A 23865-nucleotide genomic window follows, 5' to 3' on the forward strand; every position below is an offset into this window, starting at 1 on the left:
ATGTAAAACCAATATGTCTTGGGTAAAATAATTAGATTAGATAGTTTCACTTTTAAGAAATCTGTATAAATACTCCAAGATTTATATCAATAAAAAGCATTCAATTCTCTATATTCCTATATGTTCCTATTTATTCACAACGTCCTAGTTGGTGGTGATCTATTATTAAAACTTATACAAGTTAAAATAATAGAAAGATACATCCAGTCGAGACTTGACATTTCTTTTCGGGCACTTGTAACAAAGTCGCAGAATCAATATCACTGTGGATTGTCAAGTTTTAAGAATAGTTTTTAGATAAGAATAAAGATACTTTTTATTAATTATATTTCTTAACTATTTATACAAAATGATACTTGATTTCTGGCTAAAAGAATAGCTACAATAATATGTCTTAGATGCTAATTGTCCAGTAATATCTTCTACAAGTATATTCACCATTTAAAACATCTAAAGCATATACAGAAGACCAATCAGCAAAGTCAAGATCTTTTATTCTGAAAAGTCAGCTGTTACTGATTGCTTATAACTTCCAATTTTGATCACCAATGTCAACTATGACAGAATGTTATTTTGTTGTACCTGTTCAAGTCTATCTTTCAATTCACTGTAAACATAGCCAAGTTCGTCAAGCTTTAATAACACTGTTATATTCAACATAATTACTAATCAAAAATAGAGTGCACATATACTCAATAAAGAAATTTATTAGATAAGTAATCACTATCAAATTATATATCTTGGTTCACACTATAAATATATATATATAATAGCAGTAGCAAGATCTCACATTCCATTCTACAGCACTTATTATCATAATCAAAGCATGTCTAATAACTTAGTATATCTTATCAATAATAGAGAAAACAGACATTACATTATATACTTTTATCATCACCCAAACTGCAATGTCTACATAAACGCATAATATGAATAGCAATAAGGAATACTCTTATTCTCTTTTCTTTAATAAAACAAAGTCTCACCTTACTTCTCATCTGCACTTTGTTTCTCTTCTTCTTTTCTTAAGATATAACAAACACAAGAGTATAGCAAATAAGAGAGAAAATAAAAGATGAATTTTATTATTAAGTCTAATTATCCAATGAAAAATAAGTCGCTTTAATTAAATCTTTTTAGGTACTTTTGCAAGAAAAGTCCTCCAAAAAAAGAGTTTGAACAAGGCACTGAATTCCAATATTATAGCAATTATGAGAAGAAAATTGTAAATAGAAAATCTCGTAGGAGTATAGGCAGATTAAAGTTAGATATAAATGGGAAAAAAAATATTAAAAAAAAGTTTATATGCTTCAAAAATTAAATGCAGCTATTACTAATGATAAATATAATATTTTTAAGGTTTGAATCCCTTCTTTTAGCGCAGAGTTGTTTATAACAATATGAGTGGGAATCCACGGAAACTGTGCTTTTGTAGCTACAGGCGGTGTACTGATAGGTGTTTCGATTACACCAGCTAATTTTACCCATGGTACTTCATTTAGCTCTGATACAATTTCCATGGCATCTCCGTCATCATAAAAGTCAACTTCAATAAAGTTAGGTTTTTTCCCAAAGGTACGAGTGCATTCAGCGATTTGCTCACGAAGCGATTTACTGTTAGTCACTGTGGCACTGTCTCGTTGGGGAACCTGAGCCTCTATGTTGCCTAGCTTGAGGGTCCCGTATAAGAAGTGATTCATTACATACATATGCCCATCAGGTGATTTTAGAGTGGAAGGTCGATCGATAGTACACTTGAAAGAGTTCTGATCTGTATTTTCGTACGGAGTCTCGAATACCAATTGAAACTGATCCATAAGCCTATAAATATGCATGTAAAGGTGTGAGCATACATCTCCATTGCTCAGCTAATCGTTCTTTTTGTTAAAGTTTCTTTTTGCTCACCAAGGAATGTTTTTTTCATCGGCCTGAGAATCCACAAAGTTAACAACGCGCTTCCCTGAATCAATCATTTCGTTCAATGTCGGCCAAGGTTTTGATGAATCGTGTGTATAGATGTAAGGCATTATTTTCGAAGCACTATATACATTCGCCAGTCGACCCGCTTTCATATTATATAGATTATTCCACATGATAGTTATAACCTCCCGAGGGTGTTCATCCAACCATTCAGCTATTGTATCTAAAACACCCGAAGCAGGTCCAGCATCAAGAATACTGCAAGACGTATGGCACAGATGTACAGCAGCTCGATCCAGAATCGGAGCAACTGCTGAAAACTTTAGACCTCTTACACCTTGGTTAAGTTGGTCAATAATAGGGAAGTTTTGGGTAGCTGCTATATTTCTTCCTACTGCATATGAATCGTGGGTTACAAGGTATGTTATGTTGGTATATGAGCGGTCGCACAAGCCAGAGTAGCCATTGCATACATTCTGACATTTTACAAGAGAGAGAATAGAGAGTACTAAAGTTAAAAGCGCTGGTATAACATTAAAATATTTCATAGCTGGCTTATTTTATGCCTAGACAGAAAAATAAGGTAACAAATACTAGAAGAAGTATAAAAAGAGAAGAGTAGGAATAGGAATAGGAATAGGAGTAATAGGAATAAGGATAAAGATAAGAGTTGAAAATAATCATATAGAAGATTTTGTAAACATAAATATTCAATTACCAACTCCCCTGAGGAATAAGAATGCAAATACATTTCTCCTGACGAAAGATGTAAATATACTCCTGTTTATTGCAGAACTTCTTTTTCTTTTTATTTATGTGATATAATTTGACAGACCTCAGTTACCGGGATCCAAAGAAGTTCCCCAAACCAGATGTCACGGCTTTCCCAATAAAGCCAGAGGCACCACTACCAAGCGATCCAAATGCAGACTGAGCAGCCATTCCAGTTGCCCACTTTCTTTTAGCATCCTTGTCACATTGAGTATAACCATACACATTGGCCACATTCAGAATAAGTGCCACTGCCACAATAACCAACCAAGATGCCTTGACAGTAATCAACGCTGTCAAAGCCAGAAGCACCCAAAGAACGGGGGTTGCATATAGAACGGACCAGAAAAGACGCGAGTCTCCGGAGTTAGCCTTTCGATTAGGCTATATTATGCCAAGAGATAAGTTTAACCAAGTAATCTCAAGATGAAACAATAACTTACATGAGCACTTTCGAAAACCCATCGATTAGAACCATCTTCCTGAATCTCATTCCACCAGCGGAGACCAACAAGTAAACGTCCAGAAACGTTTTTTACAGTCCAAAAATCAAAGGCAAGTAAAAGGATTGTCACAACAAAGACGAGCGTAAAGTTGTCTGTGAAAATCGATCCCAACAAATACATTAGGAGTGCGCCTAGTCGAAACGCGATAAAGAAAAAAGCTGCAATGGGGTGACTATAAATCAGAGTATTTCATTTTTTTTATCAACAATTAATTCAAGAACAGATCAATGCCACAATGATTCCTTACCTTGATTGTTCAAAGTAGTCCCGGATCACATTGTTGTTTGCGTTAACGTTTGGGTTTCCATTTCCATTTAAGTTATTGTTGAAGTTAGCGGCTTCTAGGTTGTCTGCAGAGATGAAACTATCATGGGCAAGGAGATTATCTCTGCTTTCGTTCGACTGTATCCTTGTTGGTTTAGTATCCGTTTTACTGTGTAAACCATTCTGATTCTATTTGCCCTTACCATCTTGCTTTACGTTCTTGAAGAATGAAAAGCCCTTGGATTTCATTACCCGCACGATAAATGGGCGCATATGTCATGTGATTTATGTACTTACTATCATTAGTGCGAGTTAAAGATATATTTTTCTTTTGTGAAAAATAAGATGTTTGAAAGTTACTGAGTATTTGAGTATAAAATATATAGATACACCAAAATATTATGATTCTTTATGTATTCATAATGAAGAGGGGAGACTTCCAGATTTTACCCTCTAGTTGACTTTTCTTTTACTGATGTATAAAAGTAACTATTCTTTGTCTATTAAAGCTATTTCATTAATGAGATTTAGTACAGCCAAACAATAATAATAGTAGTAATAATTTCTATGCACTGTTTTTCGATAGAAATATTTGAAAAGTTTTTTTTGGTTTTTTTTTTTTAATTTTGATAAAACAATTAACCTTCTTAATATATTAATTTACATTAATGTATTGTAAGCTTCATAGCTGATTTCCATAAAACATAGGCCTTCAATCCAATGTAATTAGTTTTTATTTGCTTTGTTTTGTTTTGGAGCAACCAAACCTATTAATTGACATTTTGGAAATAATAATAATAACAGTTTTTTTAATTGATCAGAGTGTACAAAATTGTCATTTACCGCCATGTTTTTTTATTAAAGAAATACCAAGTAAATAGTCAATCTTATTTGACTTTATTCTCAAGGTCGTTCGTTTATCATTTTGAATAGGAAATATCGAGGTACCTCTATGAATCTAAGTGAAGGTTCGACTATTTTTTTTGTCTTTAAAAACAATCTCTTTTTCTAAACCAATATACCATGCTTTTTAGATCCCAATCTGTTCTTGTTATTATATCTTTAATAAATTCAAATAAAGAGTTAAAAAAAGGAGGGGTGAAGGGTTAATTTTACAAGAAAGTGCCTGTCCTTACTGCAATTCCGATATAAAGAAGTTTAAATAAGTGCCCCAGCCCAACACCCCAGTGAAACTACACCTCTCAATATGTATATTCTTAATTTATTAATATACAAGCCGAAATTATTTGGATGATCAAGGCAGTACAGTAACAAACAACCCTTCTCGCTAACTATAGAACTGAGACAATGCCGCAACCTTAAGCTTTAGTAACATCCTCGAATAAATTTGTGTAACATAAAATATCCGAATCGTCTTCAAAAGTTCTTTTTACCAAAAGGTATTGACACCAGTTAGTATACAAAAGACAATGCCGGGAAATATTTCAAGAGCTTATTCAAATACTATCCCCCTTACTTTTTTTTCAATCTAATTATCTTCATAATATAGTCAAGACGTCTAAGTAAAACAAAGCTTTTATACTTAAGGCAATCATTCCACCATTCACAGCTACAGCTACAGCTATTTTTATAAAAAGAATGGACAAAGTTTCAGTCAGTTGATAATTAATTTATAAACAATTTCTTTACTGTTTTTTTTTGTCTACTCGCAAAAACAAATCATTTGCTATAAAGTTAGCTAAACGCGGATAAGTGCTATATTTATTAAGAGTAATAAAGGCATAGAGAGAGAAAGATATATCACGCGCTGAAGCGACTATTATAAGACAACCAGTACATTTTCTGGGTTTAGCCGTATGCAATCATGGTAGCATATATTAAGTGACATATCCCTTCTATAGCCAACCTCAAAAGATACTTGAATTTTGTTTATCTTGTCACGGTATCATTTTGGCTCACAATCTATGCTATGATATATATATCAGCCCCTGATATGCTATTTGCCCTTCTTACCAGAATATCCATTGGTTGCAGGTGTATTATCCTCTTAACTGTCTATACACTTATATTTTGGTGGTTAGTACCGCAGTTTATCACCTAGCAATAGATAAAAGTAATTCTGATCTAAAGCCAAAAATGTCTTTTGTTTTATATATATATTTAAATTTCTATAGCTACGTTGTTAACTGATTCAAATCGTAATACAATACGATGGTCAATATTTGGTGGAAGAAACATATATGCATCTATTTACTACTTTTTAATACTTTAAGCTCAATAAATTAATGGGTATATATCTACAGGGTTTTTTATAGACATTGTAGAAAGGGTATTCTATTGTATTCTATTATAGAATTACTATAATATCAGTACATAACCACTTCCTTCTGAGTAAAGGGTCATTTTTGGAAAGGATGACACTAAAAGCTACTAGATATGAGTCTATACAGGATTTTTGTGTATGATATATATTATTAAGTGATATAGCGCATGATGCTGCTCATCACATACGCTTGGGTTATATTTATGCACAAGAAATGAAGAGAGTTTATTGATTTTTAGACTGTCCGTAGCTGATTTGTCTATATTTTTGTGTACTTACGAGTGCCCTGTAAAGAAGAAATAAAAATAAAGTAAAGTAAAAAAATTAAAAAAACTGGAGTACAAGGAAATACACGAAAAGTATACGAAGAATAGTAGTCGCTTTTTTCCCCCCATTTTACATATATTTTTCAAACCATGCCACAATGGTTTTACAAAAATGAAATTCGTACAACTCATAACCCATTCAAATCAATATTCACAGGATCACAAATTCATACACGATCAATTTCTTGTCCACCCCGAAAATCAACAAAGCGATTCTGTAAGATTCCATGTGGCATGTGAGACCATGTACACGCCAAAAGCAACATTGTACAAAAAGCATGTAACAGGGATGTCAAAAAGAAGTTTGTTCACAATAATAAATAAACAATAGCATGAAATGAAATAAAATGAGATACTGTATATACTTCAGGTACGATTTTGCGGAACTAGTATCATTATAGGGTAGTGTTTTTTTTATATCTTCTGATGGGCTTCTACTCCGGCTAAAATACTACAGCAATATTAACCCAGCATGAAAAATATTCATGGCTCCTTTGGAATCCCAAACAAGGGAAAACTGACATCTTATTCTTATAAGTAATGTATGTTCTTCTGCTAGAAAAATGAGACTAAACGAATTCGATTCGTATTCACAGCAGAAAGAAAAATAGAAAACGAAAATGATTACAGAAAGGAAGCAATATACATAATCTTTTGCTGACAAGCAACCAGCCAATAAAAATAATAGCAATAATACAGATGATACTATTCCTGGAAATCAATATCGTGTGCATACTGAAAGTAATACAGGGCCTGTACTAGGCTATATATTTTATTTTATACCAATACATAAAGAGAGAAAGAGAGAGATATGGAATATGGTACTACAGCACTATACACGCTTGTTGCTCTGGTTCCTTTATTCAAAATCAGTCTTAATCTTGATATATATCTGCCCATAGTTTTTACGCCCGTGTTGCGACGCACAGAATACTTAAAAACGTATCGGGATTTTCATCGCGGCTTTGTAAGAGATTTCCGGACTATCATTGACCAAGGTAGACATCAAATAGAGTCCTTTCAAATTCCAAAACCGCTCCTTTGCTTTTTTGAAATAACTGTAAATAAATAAATAAATAAAAAAAGATACTGGGATCCAGTATAAAACTTGGATCAATTTTTTAACTAGACTTAATTCTTTAACTTCTGCCCTTTTTTTTAAAAAAAAATAAAGAAGGCTTAAGAACACCGAAGTTTTATCTCTTTATTCATCAACTGTAATTCGGCATAAATTACATAATGACAGGGAGTGTAGACACAAAAGTTGATAGTTATCATCCCAATGACTATGAAAAACAAGATGTGCTCGAGACTGTGAGCATCAACGAGCGTTTTGACGAAGCTGGGAATGAGACTTTCGTCCAGTCAGCTGCAGAAAGATCCTTGGTTCGCAAGTTGGATTATATCTATGTTATGCCTTTTATTGCTGTCCTCAATTTCTTGCAGGTAAGAATTTGTTTATAAGAAATATGACTTGAACTAACAAATTCTGTCTAGTTTTTTGACAAGTCTTCTCTTAATTACTCTGGCGTGTTAACTATCAAAGCCGACACTGGTATTACAAGTGCTCAGTATGGATGGCTTGGATCTATCTTTTATCTCGGATACCTTCTATTCCAGGTATATTTTCAAGCAGAAAAATAAAATAGATACAAGCACGTTTCAGAAAATATTAACACTGTTCTATAGGGTCCCAATGCAATTCTTCTTCAAAGAGTTCCTATATCTAAATATATGGGATCACTGATTATAATCTGGGGTGTAGTCCTCACTGTAACCTCAGAAGGAAAAAACTTTTCTCAACTCGCGGCCCTTCGTTTTCTTTTGGGTTTCTTTGAGGCTGGAATCTACCCATGTTGTATCATGTTGATCAGTTCAATGTACCGTCGCACAGAACAGTCTGTTAGAATTGGTGTCGTTTACATTTGCAACGGTATTGCAATGGCTGTTGGTGGCCTTGTAAGTTACGGCATTGGTCACATGGAAAATGTTCTTGGAAAGAGTTCTTGGCAATGGTAAGACTTTGCGCCTTTGCCTTACTGTCACTAACAATTTATGAACTGTAGGATCATGATCATTCTTGGTTCAGTCACAATTCTATTTGGCGTAATATGCTTTTTCTGCCTAATCGACAACCCCAGATCTCGTTTCCTTCGGCTCACGCCCGAACAAAAAGAAGTTGTTGATGCCCGCCTAAGAGACAATTCAGTCGTACGAACAACTGAAATTAAGTACAGCCACATGCTTGAATCACTCCGAGAGCCCCGCTTTTACTGCTTCATTTTATCTTCTCTTCTCATCAACTTCCAAAACGGTGCACTGAGTACTTTCAGCGCAATTATCACAGCTGGATTTGGGTTTTCGGTAAGGGATTTTATATTCATTGTATAATTGTAGAAAAGGTTATTAAAATGTTGACCAATTTTAATTTTAATATTAATATTAATATTAATATTAATTCATTTTTACTTATTTAGAGTCTTAATGCCATTCTTCTTTCAGTACCATCCGGGGTAGTGGATTGCATATACATTGCCTTTGCTGTTTGGTTCAACCGTCGTTATGGCCATACAATCTATACCAGCTGTGTACTTCTTGCTATCTCTGTACTTGGTCTCATTCTACTTATCGTAATTCCTAAGCCTCAAGTCAAGTTGCTTGGTCTTTACATGTGCTGGTCTTATGCTGCTGCATATACCCTCATTTTGGTATCAGTGGCAAACAATGTTGCTGGCTATACAAAAAAGATCTTTTACAGCACTGGAATGATGGTGATGTACACATTTGGAAACTTTATTGGTCCCCAAATGATGGTTTCATGGCAAGCACCTCTTTACCTTGGTGGTATGATCGGATACATGTGTGCCAACGCAGTTTGTATTGGTCTTCTCCTACTGGCTCGTTACTACATGATGAAATCGAACCGCGAACGCCTCGCCAACCCGAGTAAAGATGAGATCGACGTTAATGATGATCTGACTGATATCCAAAACCCAAACTACATTTACCGTCTATAATGAGTCCGGTTCCTGGCTAACTCACAAAATTTCCAGTGGCTTCGAAGAATCCCACAGTACCTTGTTTATTACTCACATAAAATACCCTCAAGTAACACATGTTCAGGGTTCTTTTCCTTGTACACTACTGCATTTTTACTTATTCAGCTTAATACTTTCATATTTTATAATTAGATTTCAAATAATAATGGATCATATTTTTCCCTCTATATAATAATATATCATTTAAAATATATATACATTTTTGTTAAAGACCCTTTTGTGTATCTCTTGGATTCACAATCAGACACATATTGTGATTCGAGTTAGATTAAAAATTGAATTTCTGCGTAGTTCAAAATCAATATAATATAAAATAATATAATACAAAATAAAATGAATACATCATTTAAGAGTCAATATGTTGCACTGAACGGGTAGCGTGGTATGGACAGGCAAGCCTATCGAATCTAGCGTTTTCTCAAAAAATATGTCGGATAATCAAAACCAAATGTCATGAGTTTAGATTGCTTTTTTACCTCTTTGGTTGAAAAAACAAATTGTCGGAAATGGCTAACTATAATTGAATGGAAACTTGCGTTTAATTGTCGCATATCTTCTGTACCTGCTTTTGCCTCTCTCTCTTTCATCCTAATACAAATATATAACATAATAATGAATACCTTTTTTAATACCAAAAGCTATGGCCAGCGTCAGTAATGCTGTCGAGAAAGACATTTAAGATCTATAGATAATGTATGGTATTCATGAATGTTGGAGATTATGGGTTCTTATATTTTATTTCGGAAAGGAAATGCCGGTTTGGTTGGTGAGCTTTTTCTATACGGTATCTTTGTATAGGCTCGGGTACCAATAGTACGATCCTTATCTAGTAGCTACTAAGACTGTATTTCCATTTACTATAGTCCTTATCAAAAAATACAATACCGCTACTTAGCTCAATTGGTTGTATATCACTTTACGGTGCAAGAACTTCTCTTTACCGTCAATATATTCTTAACCCTAAAGTTAACCCAGAGCCAAACAACAAATCATTTACATATGTATTCAAATATCATAGGTGTCAAAAACGTTAATTTATGTATAGCTCAATGTCAAATAAATAAAAAAAGCTGTTGTTTTTCTAATCCAAAACTTGATCCCTTTTGCTTGTGTCAAGCCAAACCATACTGAAAAATAACTGTATTCTTCATTACCCTATTACTTTTCTTTCTTTTTTTACATTTCCATAAAAAGTAAAATAAATAAAGACCTGGACATAAAGCCATGAACACTATAATAAGGTGTTTGATAGACTTTATCTTTCAGATTAGCAAAAATTATGAAGCCTGTGCTCGCAGTCGTGACATAGTACGATTGCATTTGCTATACGTGTATTATCTGAGCTGTTTAGCCTTCTACTCATGGTAAATAGAAGCAATTATTCTCATGCCAAAGAAATCAGCGTTAGATTTCTTGATTTCTAATCCCTAGTAAACTACACATCATCTTTTTTAAACCACGTCATGTAGGACCCCAGTGTGGTAGCTAGTGCCACTTTCTTGGAACGTGAACACAGTATCATGTTTCTCATTTAATTTTTGGATATCATGAATTGATATACTCGAACAACCAGTTTACATGTGCGTCTCTGTCCACAGATGATGACACCGTCAGCCTCTAAATTCTTTGTTTGAGCGTGGGACGTAATTCTTTTGAAAACTAGGCATACCATCCAAGACTTATAACATCTATAACATAGAGTTTCTTTGGTCTTTTTGGTTTTTGTGATACAAATTTATTTTCAGTTTGATGATGAGTGATGTTGATTGTTGTCTACGGGATGCTTATGTGGTTTGTAATCTCAGTTGTGGGGGTATTATTGGCTTTATAGGCCCAAGTAATTCCATTATGCTCAAACTCTAATAAGTATCGTTTAGAGGACAAAAGGACTTTAGGTTTTTGTTATTTATTGATGGCATGAGTGATTTAAGCTGTAAAAAAAACATGTTATGCAAAAGGAAAGCAAACAAAGGGTGGTCAAAAGAACGGTGTATTTCTGGGAGTGACGACGTTTTGATATTTCAGAGCGCATTAGGAAGAGAGAGAGACAAAAAAAAAAGCAGGTACAGAAAATATGCGATAAGTAAACGCAATTTTCCAGTCAATTATAGTTAGCCATATCCGACAATTTGTTTTTCAACAAAAGTGATATAAAAGCAATTTAAACTCATGGCATTTGGGTTTTATTATCCGACATAATTTTTGAGAAAACGCCAAATTCAATAGGTTTGACAGTATCGATAAATACAAAGGAAAAAAAAAATCCAAAAGTTTGACTGTGTAGGGCGGAATTGTGATCGAACTATTGTACAACAAAAAGCGTCTTTTTAACATTAAAAAAAAATATGGGTTGTAATACGTCAAATCCACTTTAAGCAGTACGGCTTCTTGTCGTTTAAAGTTTAGTTAGCCATTAACTTCAAATATATTAGTAATATCATCTAAATTATAGTCTATTGTTTGTTTTCTTTTTTTCTTCTTTAAAAGAAGTCGTGTTTGTTATGGAAATGCTATACATGTTCAAGGTTTCCTATACTGAAGAAAAGTACTAGTTCTCTTTCACGCCACTAATATTCTTATTTTAGACTTCAAAAGAGGTGATTGAACTGCTTCTAAAGAGTCAGAATTGATAATCCACACAACAAATGTTGAAAAACAAATCTTCAGACTAATCCAATTTTTGATTTTTTTTTTGATTTTTTTTTGTTTTTAATTTCTTCAATTTCAGACTCATTATCGTAATTAAACTCTTTTCTTTTTCTTTTTTATATACCTCTCTTTCTCCGTACTACTTCTTTCTCATATTCTGCTCGCCTATTATTTGTGCCAAAAGAGACTTTCAGATTATCTGCTCAAAGCCCTCCCTTTATAGATATTCGCAGGGACAAATGCAATGTCAGTATATCCCAGAACGTCCTCAGATATACCTCTAGACACAATGGAAAAACAATCAAACCAATCCCTCTACGGAGACTCAGAATCTTCACCATACCACCAATACAATGATTATATGTATGGTCAAGAAGACCCACCGTCATCTAGCGAAGAACGTGCGTTTGTTCGTAAATTGGACTTTATGATCATGCCCATTATCTGCACCATCGATTTTCTTCAGGTGAGAAAACTCGACAATTCAATAAATAAATTATACTATTATTGACGCTTAATTCAGTTCCTTGATAAATCTACAATTACATATGCAAGTGGCTTTGGCTTTAGAGAAAAAGTAAACCTTGTAGGAAACCAATACGCTCTACTAGGGTCGATTTTCTATCTCGGCTATTTGGTATTTCAGGTAAATTGGTAGTTTAGCTTAAATTTTCTGTTTAGAGCCTGAATGATGATTATATATATAATATATATATATATTTTTGCCCAATGATACTTAATAATTTCTATATACAAATATATTTTCTTTTGGTTCTTTAGATACCAAATAACTTTTTATTACAGCGAGTACCACTTGGAAAATACATAGGCGTCATGGTGTTTCTGTGGGGAACAGTCTTGGCCCTAACAGCACTTGGACACAATTTCTCACAAATTGCAGCCATGCGCTTTTTACTCGGATTTTTTGAAGCAGGCATATACCCTGCCCTTACCCTTCTTGTCAGTACTTTTTATCGTCGCTCTGAACAAATCACTAGATTGGGCGCATTCTGGCTGTGCAACGGGTTAGGGCTTATTATCGGAGGAATCCTTACTTATGGAATCGGAACCATGAAAAATCTGAGGGGTCTTGAGGAGTGGCAATGGTAAATCCTTTTTTTTTCTTGTAATATACATACACATATTAATGCTTATATATTCATTTTTAAAAAATAATAATAATAGGATTATGATAATTCTTGGCTCTATTACCGCCACAGTTGGAGTTTTCTCTTTCTTCTTCTTGATCGACAATCCGAAATCGCGAGCCTTAGAATTAAATGCCGAACAGGAAATCTTGGTCGAAGAACGAACCAGAGATAATGCCGTCGTACGTACCTCGGTAATGAAAAAAAGTCAGATCCTTGAGGCTCTACGTGAACCACGTTTCTGGTGCTTTTCCTTCGCATGTCTTCTGATAAACCTTCAAAACGGTGCCATGACAGTTTACAGTTCACAGATTACGATGGGCTTTGGATTTACAGTAAGTAAATGTATATACTTTGGTACATAACCTTCAATTAAACCTTTGATTTTTAGGGTCTTCAATCTACACTTCTAAGTGTTGGCTCCGGAGGATCAGTCATACTGATGATTGTACTATCAATCATCATTGTTAGAAAGACCAGAGAAACGATATATACTGCCTGCTTTATGATGATAATTGACATAATCGGCTTGATCCTTCTTCTTGTCATTCCAGAAACACGCGCAAAACTTTTTGGATTTTACCTAGCCTGGTCCTATGTTGGAGCATATGTTCTTATGATTACCTCTATTTCTAACAATGTATCTGGATACACTAAAAAGATCTTTTATAACGGTCTTATTATGATATTCTATACAATCGGAAACTTCTGTGGTCCGCTCATGATGAACGAAAGTCACGCACCAAGATATCTAGGCAGCATGGTCGGCTATATTATCGCCAGTTTTATAACCATCATACTCATGTTGGTTGCACGTTGGAGAATGGCAAATGTAAACCGCAGACGACTTGAAAACTCATCAGCAATATTAACCAACGTGGAAGATGATTTGAGTGATATCCAGGACCCTAACTTTATCTATCGCTTGTAAACTTCAATTTAGACAAATTATACTTCAAAACCTCCACCTTCCCTTCCCTTCCTCTCTCTCTCTTTCTCTCTTTTGCTTTTTTAAAGCACTGTAATTTATCCTACATCATTTATACTTTATTACAATAACTAAAAGTATCATTTTCTTTGTTTAATAGACCAAAGTTAATATGATACATCTTTGTTAACCAATACATTGCACATATCTATAACCATTTATAATAAAACCATACATTTCCATGTAGAAGAAGTGTCAGGTTTTTGTAAACTCCCCCGAGACTTTGTCCAACGACATTATTCTCCTTTCATTTCAAGAGGATAGTGTCACCTGTCATATTTGACCCTTAAACTTTGGTGCTTTTAACAAATGAGATTGTCTTTATACCAGATGCGAAGAAGAAGAAAACTGAATTAGCTAGCTAAAAATACCAAGTATATATCATCTGTGCATAATATACTTGGTTTACTTATTTCCCTTGTAGACATCTCATTTATTAATTTCTATTTGGTTACAAATACATTTCCCCATTTAACCTACTTAATTTAGTGAATGACGACCCATGCCATCTTATCAGGTTAAACTTTTTGATAAGTATCACCGAGCTAACGGAATTATGATTTTGTGCCTTCGTTAGATTATATTGGACTGCTTTGACCACATCGGAGATACTTATTCTAGAGCCAAGAAAAAAAAAGAACATGACAAAAGAAGTAGTTGAAGCTGCAGTGGAACTTATGCAAAATAAAACCTTTATTTGAAACACCTATATATATAAGATTTGAACGGACATGGAAAATAATTCATAATATGAATGAAAAAAAGAAAAAGAAAAAAAAAACGTGCTGTACCTTTGATTTTATTAACACACCGTATCAAATTTCGAAATTAATACAGAATTTTATCATTGTCTCGGTATCTTTTAGAGGTTATATATGACAGAAAAGAATAATTGATTGAAATAATATGTAGTTTGAGGAAAATGATTGGGTATATATATATAATTATACGTTTTTTGGCTTGTTTTTTTTTCTTAAATAAAATAAAATAAAAGAGAAATCTCGGGTATTATTCTATATATTCCTATAATTGTCTATTTTGTGCTTCCAGGGCAGGTAGAGAATATGCGGCAATATCAATCTCCGGATAAGAATCGATCGAAAATGTTGATCCCGATGGTGAATTTGGTCCTGAAGTCGATGAGAAATATAAAGAAGATGCAGCATCATCTATTAAATTACTTTCTCCAGAATATCTTCTTGGATCCGACACTTGGCTAGGCTCTCTAGCAATATCAATCAATTCTGGTAAGTCTGCTATAGTACTCAATGACTGTCTCGCAGTACAAATGCTTCTCGAGCTGATCGAATCGGCATCATCATCTTCATCTCCGCTATCGTGCGATGCATAATATTCTTGAATAACATCATTTGTTCCACCCTCTTCCAAAACGTTTACCAATGCCTGATCACTGACATTGCCATGATCGTCGATTAATTTGATGTCGCTACTGCGAGAATTGTCTTTGTCTAACTTTCCCAAAGATCCCGTTTCGCTTTCAATAGTTTCCAATGGGCGAGTATTCTGTGTAGTGCTTTCGTCAAGTTTTGATGAACACTCGGTGGATCCTGACTGTACTTCAGATACAAAAGACAATGTCGAATCGTTATTATTGTTGCTGCCAGCTTTTGCTTCCATATCTGAAGAAGATGGATTTAACACCTCCGTGGACTTAGTTGTCATATCAGTTTCAGACGGAGGTTTATCTTCCGCCGATATTGAGCTCGAGTCTCTGTTCAGGCCAATCGAGGATCGATTGGATACTAGGTATTGAGCCATGTAGGACCGTCCTGCCACTTCAACCAGTGCTTTACACCAGTCCAGGAGAGCTTGTCGAGAGCTTACACGGAATTGATACGTCTTGTCACGCTGTAGTACTGTTGTGGACGGTCTTCGTATTTCAAACGTGTAATGTTGATTGGATTCATCATTAGTCATCTCGTTCGAGATATTTGATTCATTCACGAATTGGTTGATATCAATGGACGGGACGATCACAGAATTTGGAATATAAATAAATCTTTCGGGTGCTACTTTGTCGCTTAAACTGAACTGGTGAAGAAAACCACCTAAAAGATATTTGCATTAGATAAATAGCTCAAAGCATCTTCAAATCTACTACTCCTACTTACATTGACTAAGAACAAAATATTTCTCTACAAACTGCTTCCGAACACCAGTCTTTCTCTCAATTTTTCCTTTCATCAAGGTCAGAACATAGGGGTTATGCTTATTCTTAAAATTGATATTGCGGTAATCTTTTGTTGGAAACTGCTCGTTCACTAAATCTTTTTTATGATCTTCCATAAATTGTTCCCACTCGACTTCTGGCGTAGACATATCAAGCAGCGCCTTGAACGGAGTACGATCTTCTGAAGAATCGTCGGATAAACCAGGTGGAATGTTTTCATAGCAAAACTGAATAGAAGTTTTCAGACTTTGTATAACCCTTCTTTCGAATGCTGCAACGTCCTTTTGAACCCCAACCATAAGTATTCGTAACCTATTCTCTTCATCGACCTCCTTTTTCAATTGTCGTAGCACGTCTATTAAAAAAATACAATTAAGTACATGTATACTCAATTGTCTTCCATACAACCTTACATAAATTAGCCACCCATGGATCTTGCAACTGTTGAAGGCGTTGATCATCTCCAGTTTCTCGATCCATTCCTCTACAGCATCTGTCGAGATGGGACATAGTCTTTACTGTAACCTCTGCACGTTTCAAAAGCTCGTCCATCGCTAGATCTTGGTTCTCTCCTAGTTCTCGAATCTTTTCCTTGCATTCTTTTTTAAGTTTCATAATGGCTGGTATATGGTCCTGAAACACGTGTTCACTAAAGTCTCTTTGCTCTTGAATAACAGTGACCGTCAACATCTTTAAACCCGTATAAAGAGTTGCAATGGCGTTGGTAGGTTCCTTTTGTCCCATGTAGTCTTCTTTAAGTAATGATAGCGACTGCTGCTGAAAAGATCGACTGCTTTGTACATTAATCCTAGCCGTCTCTTCTAACCATGCTCCGATAGCTTTGATAATAAATAACCAATTTTCCAAACGTGTAATAACCACATCGGCTCGGTTCAGACTAAATTCTTCAGCTGGTCGAGAGGTATTTCCATTGCTTTTCTCAGTCGCATTGGTATACGTAGGTCTGCGTACCGGGGGAACAGGAACCGCGGTTTCAGGAGTACCTGGATTGCTATCACTCTTTGGTAAGATATCCTTGTGGACCTTTGACTCTGTTTGCTGTATTTGTTTTATTTTATGTGCCGAAGAAATAGGTAATGGAGTATGTTTTGTAGGTATCGAAGTTACTGGGGCTGCTGTAACTGATAAACTTCTCTTGAGTTTGTCTTCAACGTTGCCTTCAACGTTGTCTGATACAGCTTGAGAGGTAGTGTCTACCAAGACAGCCAATGTTTCTGGTTTAGAAGTTGATGCTGTGAGAGATATTTCATTACTAAGACTGGTCTTTCGTCCGGCAATAAGTGCCGCCGGTGCCGTAGAAAATAATGGAAAATAAGAGCTGGTGTTTTTCTGGAAACTGGTTGTTGGAGTTGGAGTTTGGGGTGACTCAAGTATAGGGGTTCCTGGAAAAGGGGGTCCAAATGAACCCGCGGTGTCTACAGTTGAAGTACTACTAGACGTTTGAATGACATGCGATCGGGACTTGCTACGTTTTTTTGGGAGCCAAGGTCTCTTTAAAGGCTTAATCGAGCTCGACTTCAGTAGCTGCTCCAGTAGCTCAGGAGTTGGAATCTGGTCAAACTCTTCCTTAAAACGGCCCGAATGTCTGATTTCATCAATATTGATTTCAAATTGATTTGATTCTTTTTCTGGAATAGACAAAGAAACAACCGACTCATGTCTTGAAGAAGAGAGGTGTACGGGCGTATAGAGTGGATAGATTGGACTCTCTAGTCTTTCGACCAGGGACTTATTTGGCTCTTTTGGATCATAATCTATATTAAGTGGTGGTGGAAGATTCCTTGACGAAGAAGATGGTATATTGCGAAATTTGCTTTTTTCTGGTCGGGGAGGAGGAGAAGTGGAGGTCGCCATGAGTAAGTTGATATTTTTATGGTGTACGGAAGAAAAAGAGAAGAAATGCTACACCACGCACACACCCACTATCTATTCCTAGTCTTGTCTAGACTTTCTTTTATGTGCTGTTTATTGATGAAGTCGTACTATCGATACACAAGCCTGATGATCATATATGACTTCTCCATGAAGTACTATAAAAAGCAATGGCACATTTTTGATTCTGTAGTATTTTATACTACAGCCATAGTATTGCCGCTTATTTATCAGGCATATTTTCGGCATAAGCTATTTCTGAGAGTGTGGTTATTCTACATGTATAGACAATAGATGCTATAATATCACCAAATGATGATTTAGTTGTACAGAATACTCATAATTGTGCCTGGATAGAAATAATCTTCATGGTTCTATTTGCGCGCTTTTAACTTCCTGAAATTCATTCACGCCCAGTTATTGATTTTTATTACAAAAATAAAGGGTGGCTAGCTTTGTGATATAGAACAATTGATCTTGTTTACAAAGACTTGGCTGTTTCAGTCAAGTACTAGATTTGCTCAATAGTAGAGTTACTCAATAAAGCAATTAATAAAGTATTAAAAAAAAGGGTGATAATGAGTGCCAGAGAGAATATCACATGTTACAAAGCCGTACGACGTGAAAAAAAGCAATAATTTGGTGAGTATCTAGAGAAAAATATATATATTCTATTATGTCTGGCTTCCTGACCTATTACATATATTGATGCTCAGAATCATTTGAGCAAGACCACAATATATTTTGTGCTAGAGAATAAAAGCTAAAATAAAAGAGCCAAGACTATACGTGTTTTGCTTCGATACATAGAGACAAGTTGATGTAGTTTCATATGAGAGACATTTGTATGTAATTGTTTGGCTGCACAATTATATTTCAATTTATTAAATTAAATAGATAAATGCCTTACAGGGCAGATTTTAAATATGCTGTAGACAAATACGCTTGCTTAATTGGACTTGAAATCGAGGATTTCTAATGGCTTAGACCCGAATCTAAAAGGAAAGCACATGTGTATACTCATTATATTGACTGGTTTCTTTTTGCTCTTATACAGCTTCAATTGATTCCGTGGGTTGTATTTTTAGGCTATGAGATGGCATGCTTGTTGAGGACTACAAATGCACCCTTTAAAGTCATTACTTTAACACAGACAATAAAAAAGCATTAGCTTCAAATACTTGCTTTATTCAATAGAAATCAAGCGAACAGAATCATCAATTAAATATGTATCAACCTTATCAACTGCGTTTGATAGCTAGAGTTAGGTTTTTTTTGTCTTATTCTTATTTAATCACAATAAAGAGCAGGGTATAGATTACTTGTACTCATAGTAAATATAATTTATTTATTCACATTCAAAAAAAAAACTTCTCATAAAATATTACTATGAAAAAAATAAGAGAAAAATAAAGCAAACCATGTTAATAGTATAAAATACATAGACTACTAAGACAAGTGCAGGTATTAAAACAAAAGGGTAGTCATTAGCTTAAATATACTTGCCATATATTTTAGATTATATATTTTTATGGAAAGAGAGACAGAGAAAAGGAAAAGAACAAATAGCCAGAACATCGGCCCTGGGCTGGCTAAGATTTTCTTCTCAAGACTAAAACTAGGTCAGAAAGTGATAGTTAAACAAGTTATCTCATACACGTGTACTTGAGCTACACACAACCAACCCAGGTTTAACACCGCTTTGTACACAAAAATATTTTATTCCTAACAAGCAGAAATTTATATAGAAAAAAAGAAGAAGACAGCTTTAGTGACTATTTGCCTTGAACGAAAAAGAGAAAGATGCCACAAATTACCCTTACCTATTATTGAAACACGCGTTATTAAAAATGTCACTTATAAGAATGAGGAGTCTATTTTTTCTTTGGTTCCTTGAAAAGTGGAGTCTACGGATTAACTCAAAGAAAAAATCAATGGAAAGCCAGGCTTTTCTTTTGATATCACTGATCAAACGGTGCACTTTACCTATAAGGAATACATCCTTGAATAAGGGTATTCTTTTATTTATTCATTCATTTGTTCAAAGCCATGCTTAATGATAAGTAACTGCTTATACACATAAAATATAAGAGCTAATACCTACTAAGTATTGAGTAGGATTAATGAATAAAAGCAAAATAATTAATATTCTATTTACTTGACAAAAAAAAAAGAATTTATTATAATAGAGTTTAGCATATTTGACATTTTCCATAGTTATTTATAGTAGTTCAGATTATAGAATATTTTTTTTTAGTAAAGGTCATTGCAATAAAAGAGGCTACCTTTTTTTTTTTTTAAAAAAAAGAAAAATGATCAAGCCACTAATCAATTGATATAATAGCACAATAATTCTAAATGCAAGTATTTCCACAAAGTTTTTTTTTATGATATAGTCAGACACACAAATAAATTATAGAGTAGTCTTTATCAATTGGTGACATTACAACAAAATCACTTTCAACAATAGCTAATCATAAGAATATCTAACATTCAAAAAGGGATTTCAATAATAATAGGCCGTCAAATGTCGACTTTGTTTTTATTACAAGTTGATATATCAGTCTGAGTAGTTTGGTTGTTTTATGACAGAATATTTTAGTGCATCTAAAATTAAAAGGTTTCCGTAGAATACCGCGTTATTTCTGATAAGCTGCTCGGAGAATCCACAAAATATGAAGACTTAGATGAATTATACCCTTTCCTTCAAATCCGATCATTGTCATCATAATAATTGTAAAGTTTGGAGAGAAAAAAAGAATAGGATCAATATATAAGCGCAACTGAATGTACAGATATCACAAATTAAATACTTTTAATATATGTAGATATATTGCAGCTTAACATTTCCACTTCCTTTAAATCAAAAAGATAACAATTAAACTATATATTTCATCGAATTTATGAAGCTATAAAATACAGTAAAAGCCCTTGAGATATTCTTAAATCAAAATATCGAATGGTGTGTGAACAAATTCACAGCGTTTAATTTCTATAAAAATATCAAACCTTTGTTATTTTACTATTTAGTATTTTTCTCATAAACTATATGATTTGACCCCACGTTTTATAAGTTGGCCATTTTGTACAATCTAGTCCAGGTTTAGAGAATAAGCTTCTAGATAACACGCATTCTTACCCACAGACATGGAATGATTTACACATCAGATTAGTCAACGTATTTAATTATGTGCGAATGGCTGGTGAAAATAGAGTGAAGGTGGTACAGCTTGATTCTTACATGATGTGATATTCTTTAATATATAAAAATGCTTATATGTATTTGGATAAGAAGGTTTCTGGATTACACCAGTTGTTGAAACTGCGACTTGTACCTTTTATGATGACTATATAAGCTAGATGGGCCAATTCTCGCATCCTTTTAACTAATCATTAAAGAAACAAAAAGAAATAAATATCTTACATGGATTACCAACATCTCTTTGAAGGAGGTTCATGGAGAACTGTTCTTCCGATACCAATTCATTTACTGCTGTTCGCAACACCAGCAGTGATTCTAGGACATATCGCTACTACACCCACCAGCACGCTGTCAACGCAAACAAAGCAAATACTATCTTTTCCATTTCTTATTGGTGTAATACCTCTTTCAATGGCATTCATGTGCGACCAAAAGAGTTAGTATTATATAGCCTAGAAGAAATATATTTCAATGGAAAAATATTCTAATTATTTTGCCCTCACTTCCACAATTGACTTTAGTTCTCGATATCTTAACATCTCTATTCACCTACAATGTATTCATCCGCTTTTTGGAGATAATTTGGCTGGGTCCAGTTCTACAGGGTCGCGAAGCTTATATATCTAGCAGAGATTTCCATATCGAGCTTTGGAGTTGCCTGCGTACTTTTCCAAAGCCAGCAAAAGAGGACACAAAGACACTTAAGAAAGGAGAGACAAAGACATACGCAAAAGATAGGGTAAATACATGTCATAACATGTCATACCAGAAAGGGTACTTATTACGCATGTTATATAAAGAAATTTTATCATATAATTCCCTTGTGGTTTGCAAACTATCTTATTTGCGACGTACTGGGTGCCTGGTTTGTGACCTTTAGTGCTCACGATGCCAAGAGAGTTTACGAAGAAAACACGCCACTGTTCTTTTTCATTTTTGCTGGAGTGGTTGTCGTGATGACAAGTGCCTTTAATATTCTGGGTTACACGTTGCAGTTGTTCTATGTTCTCTATTATGAAGGCGGATCTTATTCTTCAGGTAAGCATTAGAGAGAAAACAAAAACAAAAGATTTAGTAAAAACTAACAAAGTGATTTAACTATAGAGCAATGGCGTGAATTGATGGAGAATCCTATTATTTCAACTTCTATAACTTCACTCTGGGCTGAACGCTGGCACCGGCTGCTGCGTTCCACATGGCTTGCATTCCCTTATAGAACCACTCGCAATGTATTGCAAAAGGCCTTGGGAAAACCAACCAAGAAAACAGCTGCAATCTGTTCTGCGGTAGCATCATTTGCCGTATTCATAGTTTCGGCTACAATGCATGAGTTTTTCCTTTATTCTAACTTAGATTGGCCAATCTACCGAGAGTTTTATATGGGTGGTCAGATGTGCTATTTCTTGGTCCAGGCTGCACTTGTAGCTTTTGAAAAAGTTGTCGGAACTTCTTTGCGCCGTCGTCTACCAAAATCTTTCACCGAATCTCTGTTTGCTCTATTTCTCCAGTGGCTTTGGGTTGTGGTTTGCGCGTTTTGGCTCTTCCATATGTTTTTATTAGGATACACTACCCTCGGGGTTCAGTTTAATAATCCCTTCCACTTCTTCCAGCCATACATCCTTGAATACGTTCGCAAAACTCCAGCCATTCACCCTTTCTTCGGAAGCTTGCTCTAAACAATATCATATACTTACATAAATTTATTACATAACTTCTCTTTTATTCAACCTAACCTTGTATTATAAATATATACATATATAAAGCATTATTTTGAAAGTAACATAACGCTATAAACTACACTTATTCTGTTGTATTTAATATATAGTATTTTAAAGCAAAACAATAATTTAAGGATTGTTTTTTTTAAAGAAGAAAAAATAATTGCATTGTAGATGGCGAGTTGGTCTTTAGTGATTTATATAACTTTAACAAAGCTACTTTTGTGGGTGGTTACATGTCCTTCATTTTTCTGAAATTATCTGTTTATCATTATTCCAAAAAAGAGTATTCGATAATATAGTCTCATAGCTACCTGAAGATATATGCTGTTTGAAAATACTTGTTTAAATACTTTTATTGTTGCAATTATTTGTCATAGTATTGCCTTAAAACTCAATTAATATAATCTATAAAGTATGAAATAAAAGATAAGACTAGTATCTTGAAATGGAAGTTTTTGTTTTTTTTAGATGCTCGTATTCGTGTTAGTAACTTAAACCATCTTTCCTGTGTATATATATATATTTGTTTTTGTAATTTTCCCTTATAAATTACAGTGTAGTACTACTGTGCATTGAATATGCTAAATGGCTATCATTATGCAGTTTATGTACAAGTAAAATGGTTCCTATCAATTAATGTATAGAAACAAGTAAAAGAACTGTACATGAGAATGCTTGATCGTCAATATATGCTAATCAAGAAGCAAACTAGCATGCCCATAGACGCAGCTTCACATGCTTCACATATGCTGGTTTTCGATTTCCTCTCTCTTTCTTTCAGTAATCTCAGGGGACATCTGGTCTACAGCTTTTGGGCCAGACGTATTGCGTACCGCACAGTTCAGTGGCTATTTTATTCCAAGGGCTGAGTTATAACTGTCAGAGGAAGAAAACTGCCTGCACTTGTGCCACATATTAAAAAAGACTATCAAAGGAAACCCCT

At 34.4% G+C, this 23865-nt stretch overlaps 6 protein-coding genes across 6 annotated transcripts; 3 read left to right on the forward strand and 3 right to left on the reverse strand.

The window, feature by feature from the left end:
* Nucleotides 1–1490: 1490 nt before the first annotated feature.
* Nucleotides 1491–2438, reverse strand: PHYBLDRAFT_100632 (hypothetical protein; the record flags this gene model as incomplete). Its single annotated transcript, XM_018427598.1, has 2 exons — nucleotides 1491–1821; nucleotides 1906–2438. Coding segments are annotated over 2 exons (864 nt in total), but the record flags the coding sequence as incomplete, so codon positions are not given.
* A 400-nt stretch (nucleotides 2439–2838) lies between these two features.
* Nucleotides 2839–3371, reverse strand: PHYBLDRAFT_7189 (hypothetical protein; the record flags this gene model as incomplete). Its single annotated transcript, XM_018442554.1, has 2 exons — nucleotides 2839–3075; nucleotides 3135–3371. Coding segments are annotated over 2 exons (474 nt in total), but the record flags the coding sequence as incomplete, so codon positions are not given.
* Nucleotides 3372–7568: 4197 nt separating this feature from the next.
* Nucleotides 7569–9088, forward strand: PHYBLDRAFT_15309 (hypothetical protein; the record flags this gene model as incomplete). Its single annotated transcript, XM_018433060.1, has 4 exons — nucleotides 7569–7691; nucleotides 7761–8086; nucleotides 8138–8435; nucleotides 8549–9088. Coding segments are annotated over 4 exons (1287 nt in total), but the record flags the coding sequence as incomplete, so codon positions are not given.
* Nucleotides 9089–11942: 2854 nt separating this feature from the next.
* On the forward strand, nucleotides 11943–14122 carry PHYBLDRAFT_200799 (hypothetical protein). Its single transcript, XM_018439726.1, has 5 exons — nucleotides 11943–12245; nucleotides 12303–12425; nucleotides 12560–12885; nucleotides 12965–13262; nucleotides 13319–14122. The coding sequence occupies exons 1-5, from the start codon at nucleotides 12024–12026 to the stop codon at nucleotides 13856–13858; spliced, it is 1509 nt and encodes a 502-aa protein (XP_018298301.1). The 5' UTR covers nucleotides 11943–12023; the 3' UTR covers nucleotides 13859–14122.
* Nucleotides 14123–14938: 816 nt separating this feature from the next.
* Nucleotides 14939–17981, reverse strand: PHYBLDRAFT_58919 (hypothetical protein; the record flags this gene model as incomplete). Its single annotated transcript, XM_018440404.1, has 3 exons — nucleotides 14939–15984; nucleotides 16048–16461; nucleotides 16520–17981. 3 exons carry the CDS (start codon nucleotides 17979–17981, stop codon nucleotides 14939–14941), a joined length of 2922 nt encoding a protein of 973 aa, XP_018297916.1.
* A 3442-nt stretch (nucleotides 17982–21423) lies between these two features.
* On the forward strand, nucleotides 21424–22877 carry PHYBLDRAFT_139889 (hypothetical protein; the record flags this gene model as incomplete). Its single annotated transcript, XM_018430299.1, has 4 exons — nucleotides 21424–21637; nucleotides 21723–21940; nucleotides 22002–22239; nucleotides 22306–22877. 4 exons carry the CDS (start codon nucleotides 21424–21426, stop codon nucleotides 22875–22877), a joined length of 1242 nt encoding a protein of 413 aa, XP_018297917.1.
* Between the last annotated feature and the right edge of the window lie 988 nt (nucleotides 22878–23865).

This window comes from Phycomyces blakesleeanus (assembly GCF_001638985.1).
Source record: "Phycomyces blakesleeanus NRRL 1555(-) unplaced genomic scaffold PHYBLscaffold_2, whole genome shotgun sequence".
NCBI classification, from domain to species: Eukaryota; Fungi; Mucoromycota; class Mucoromycetes; order Mucorales; family Phycomycetaceae; genus Phycomyces; species Phycomyces blakesleeanus.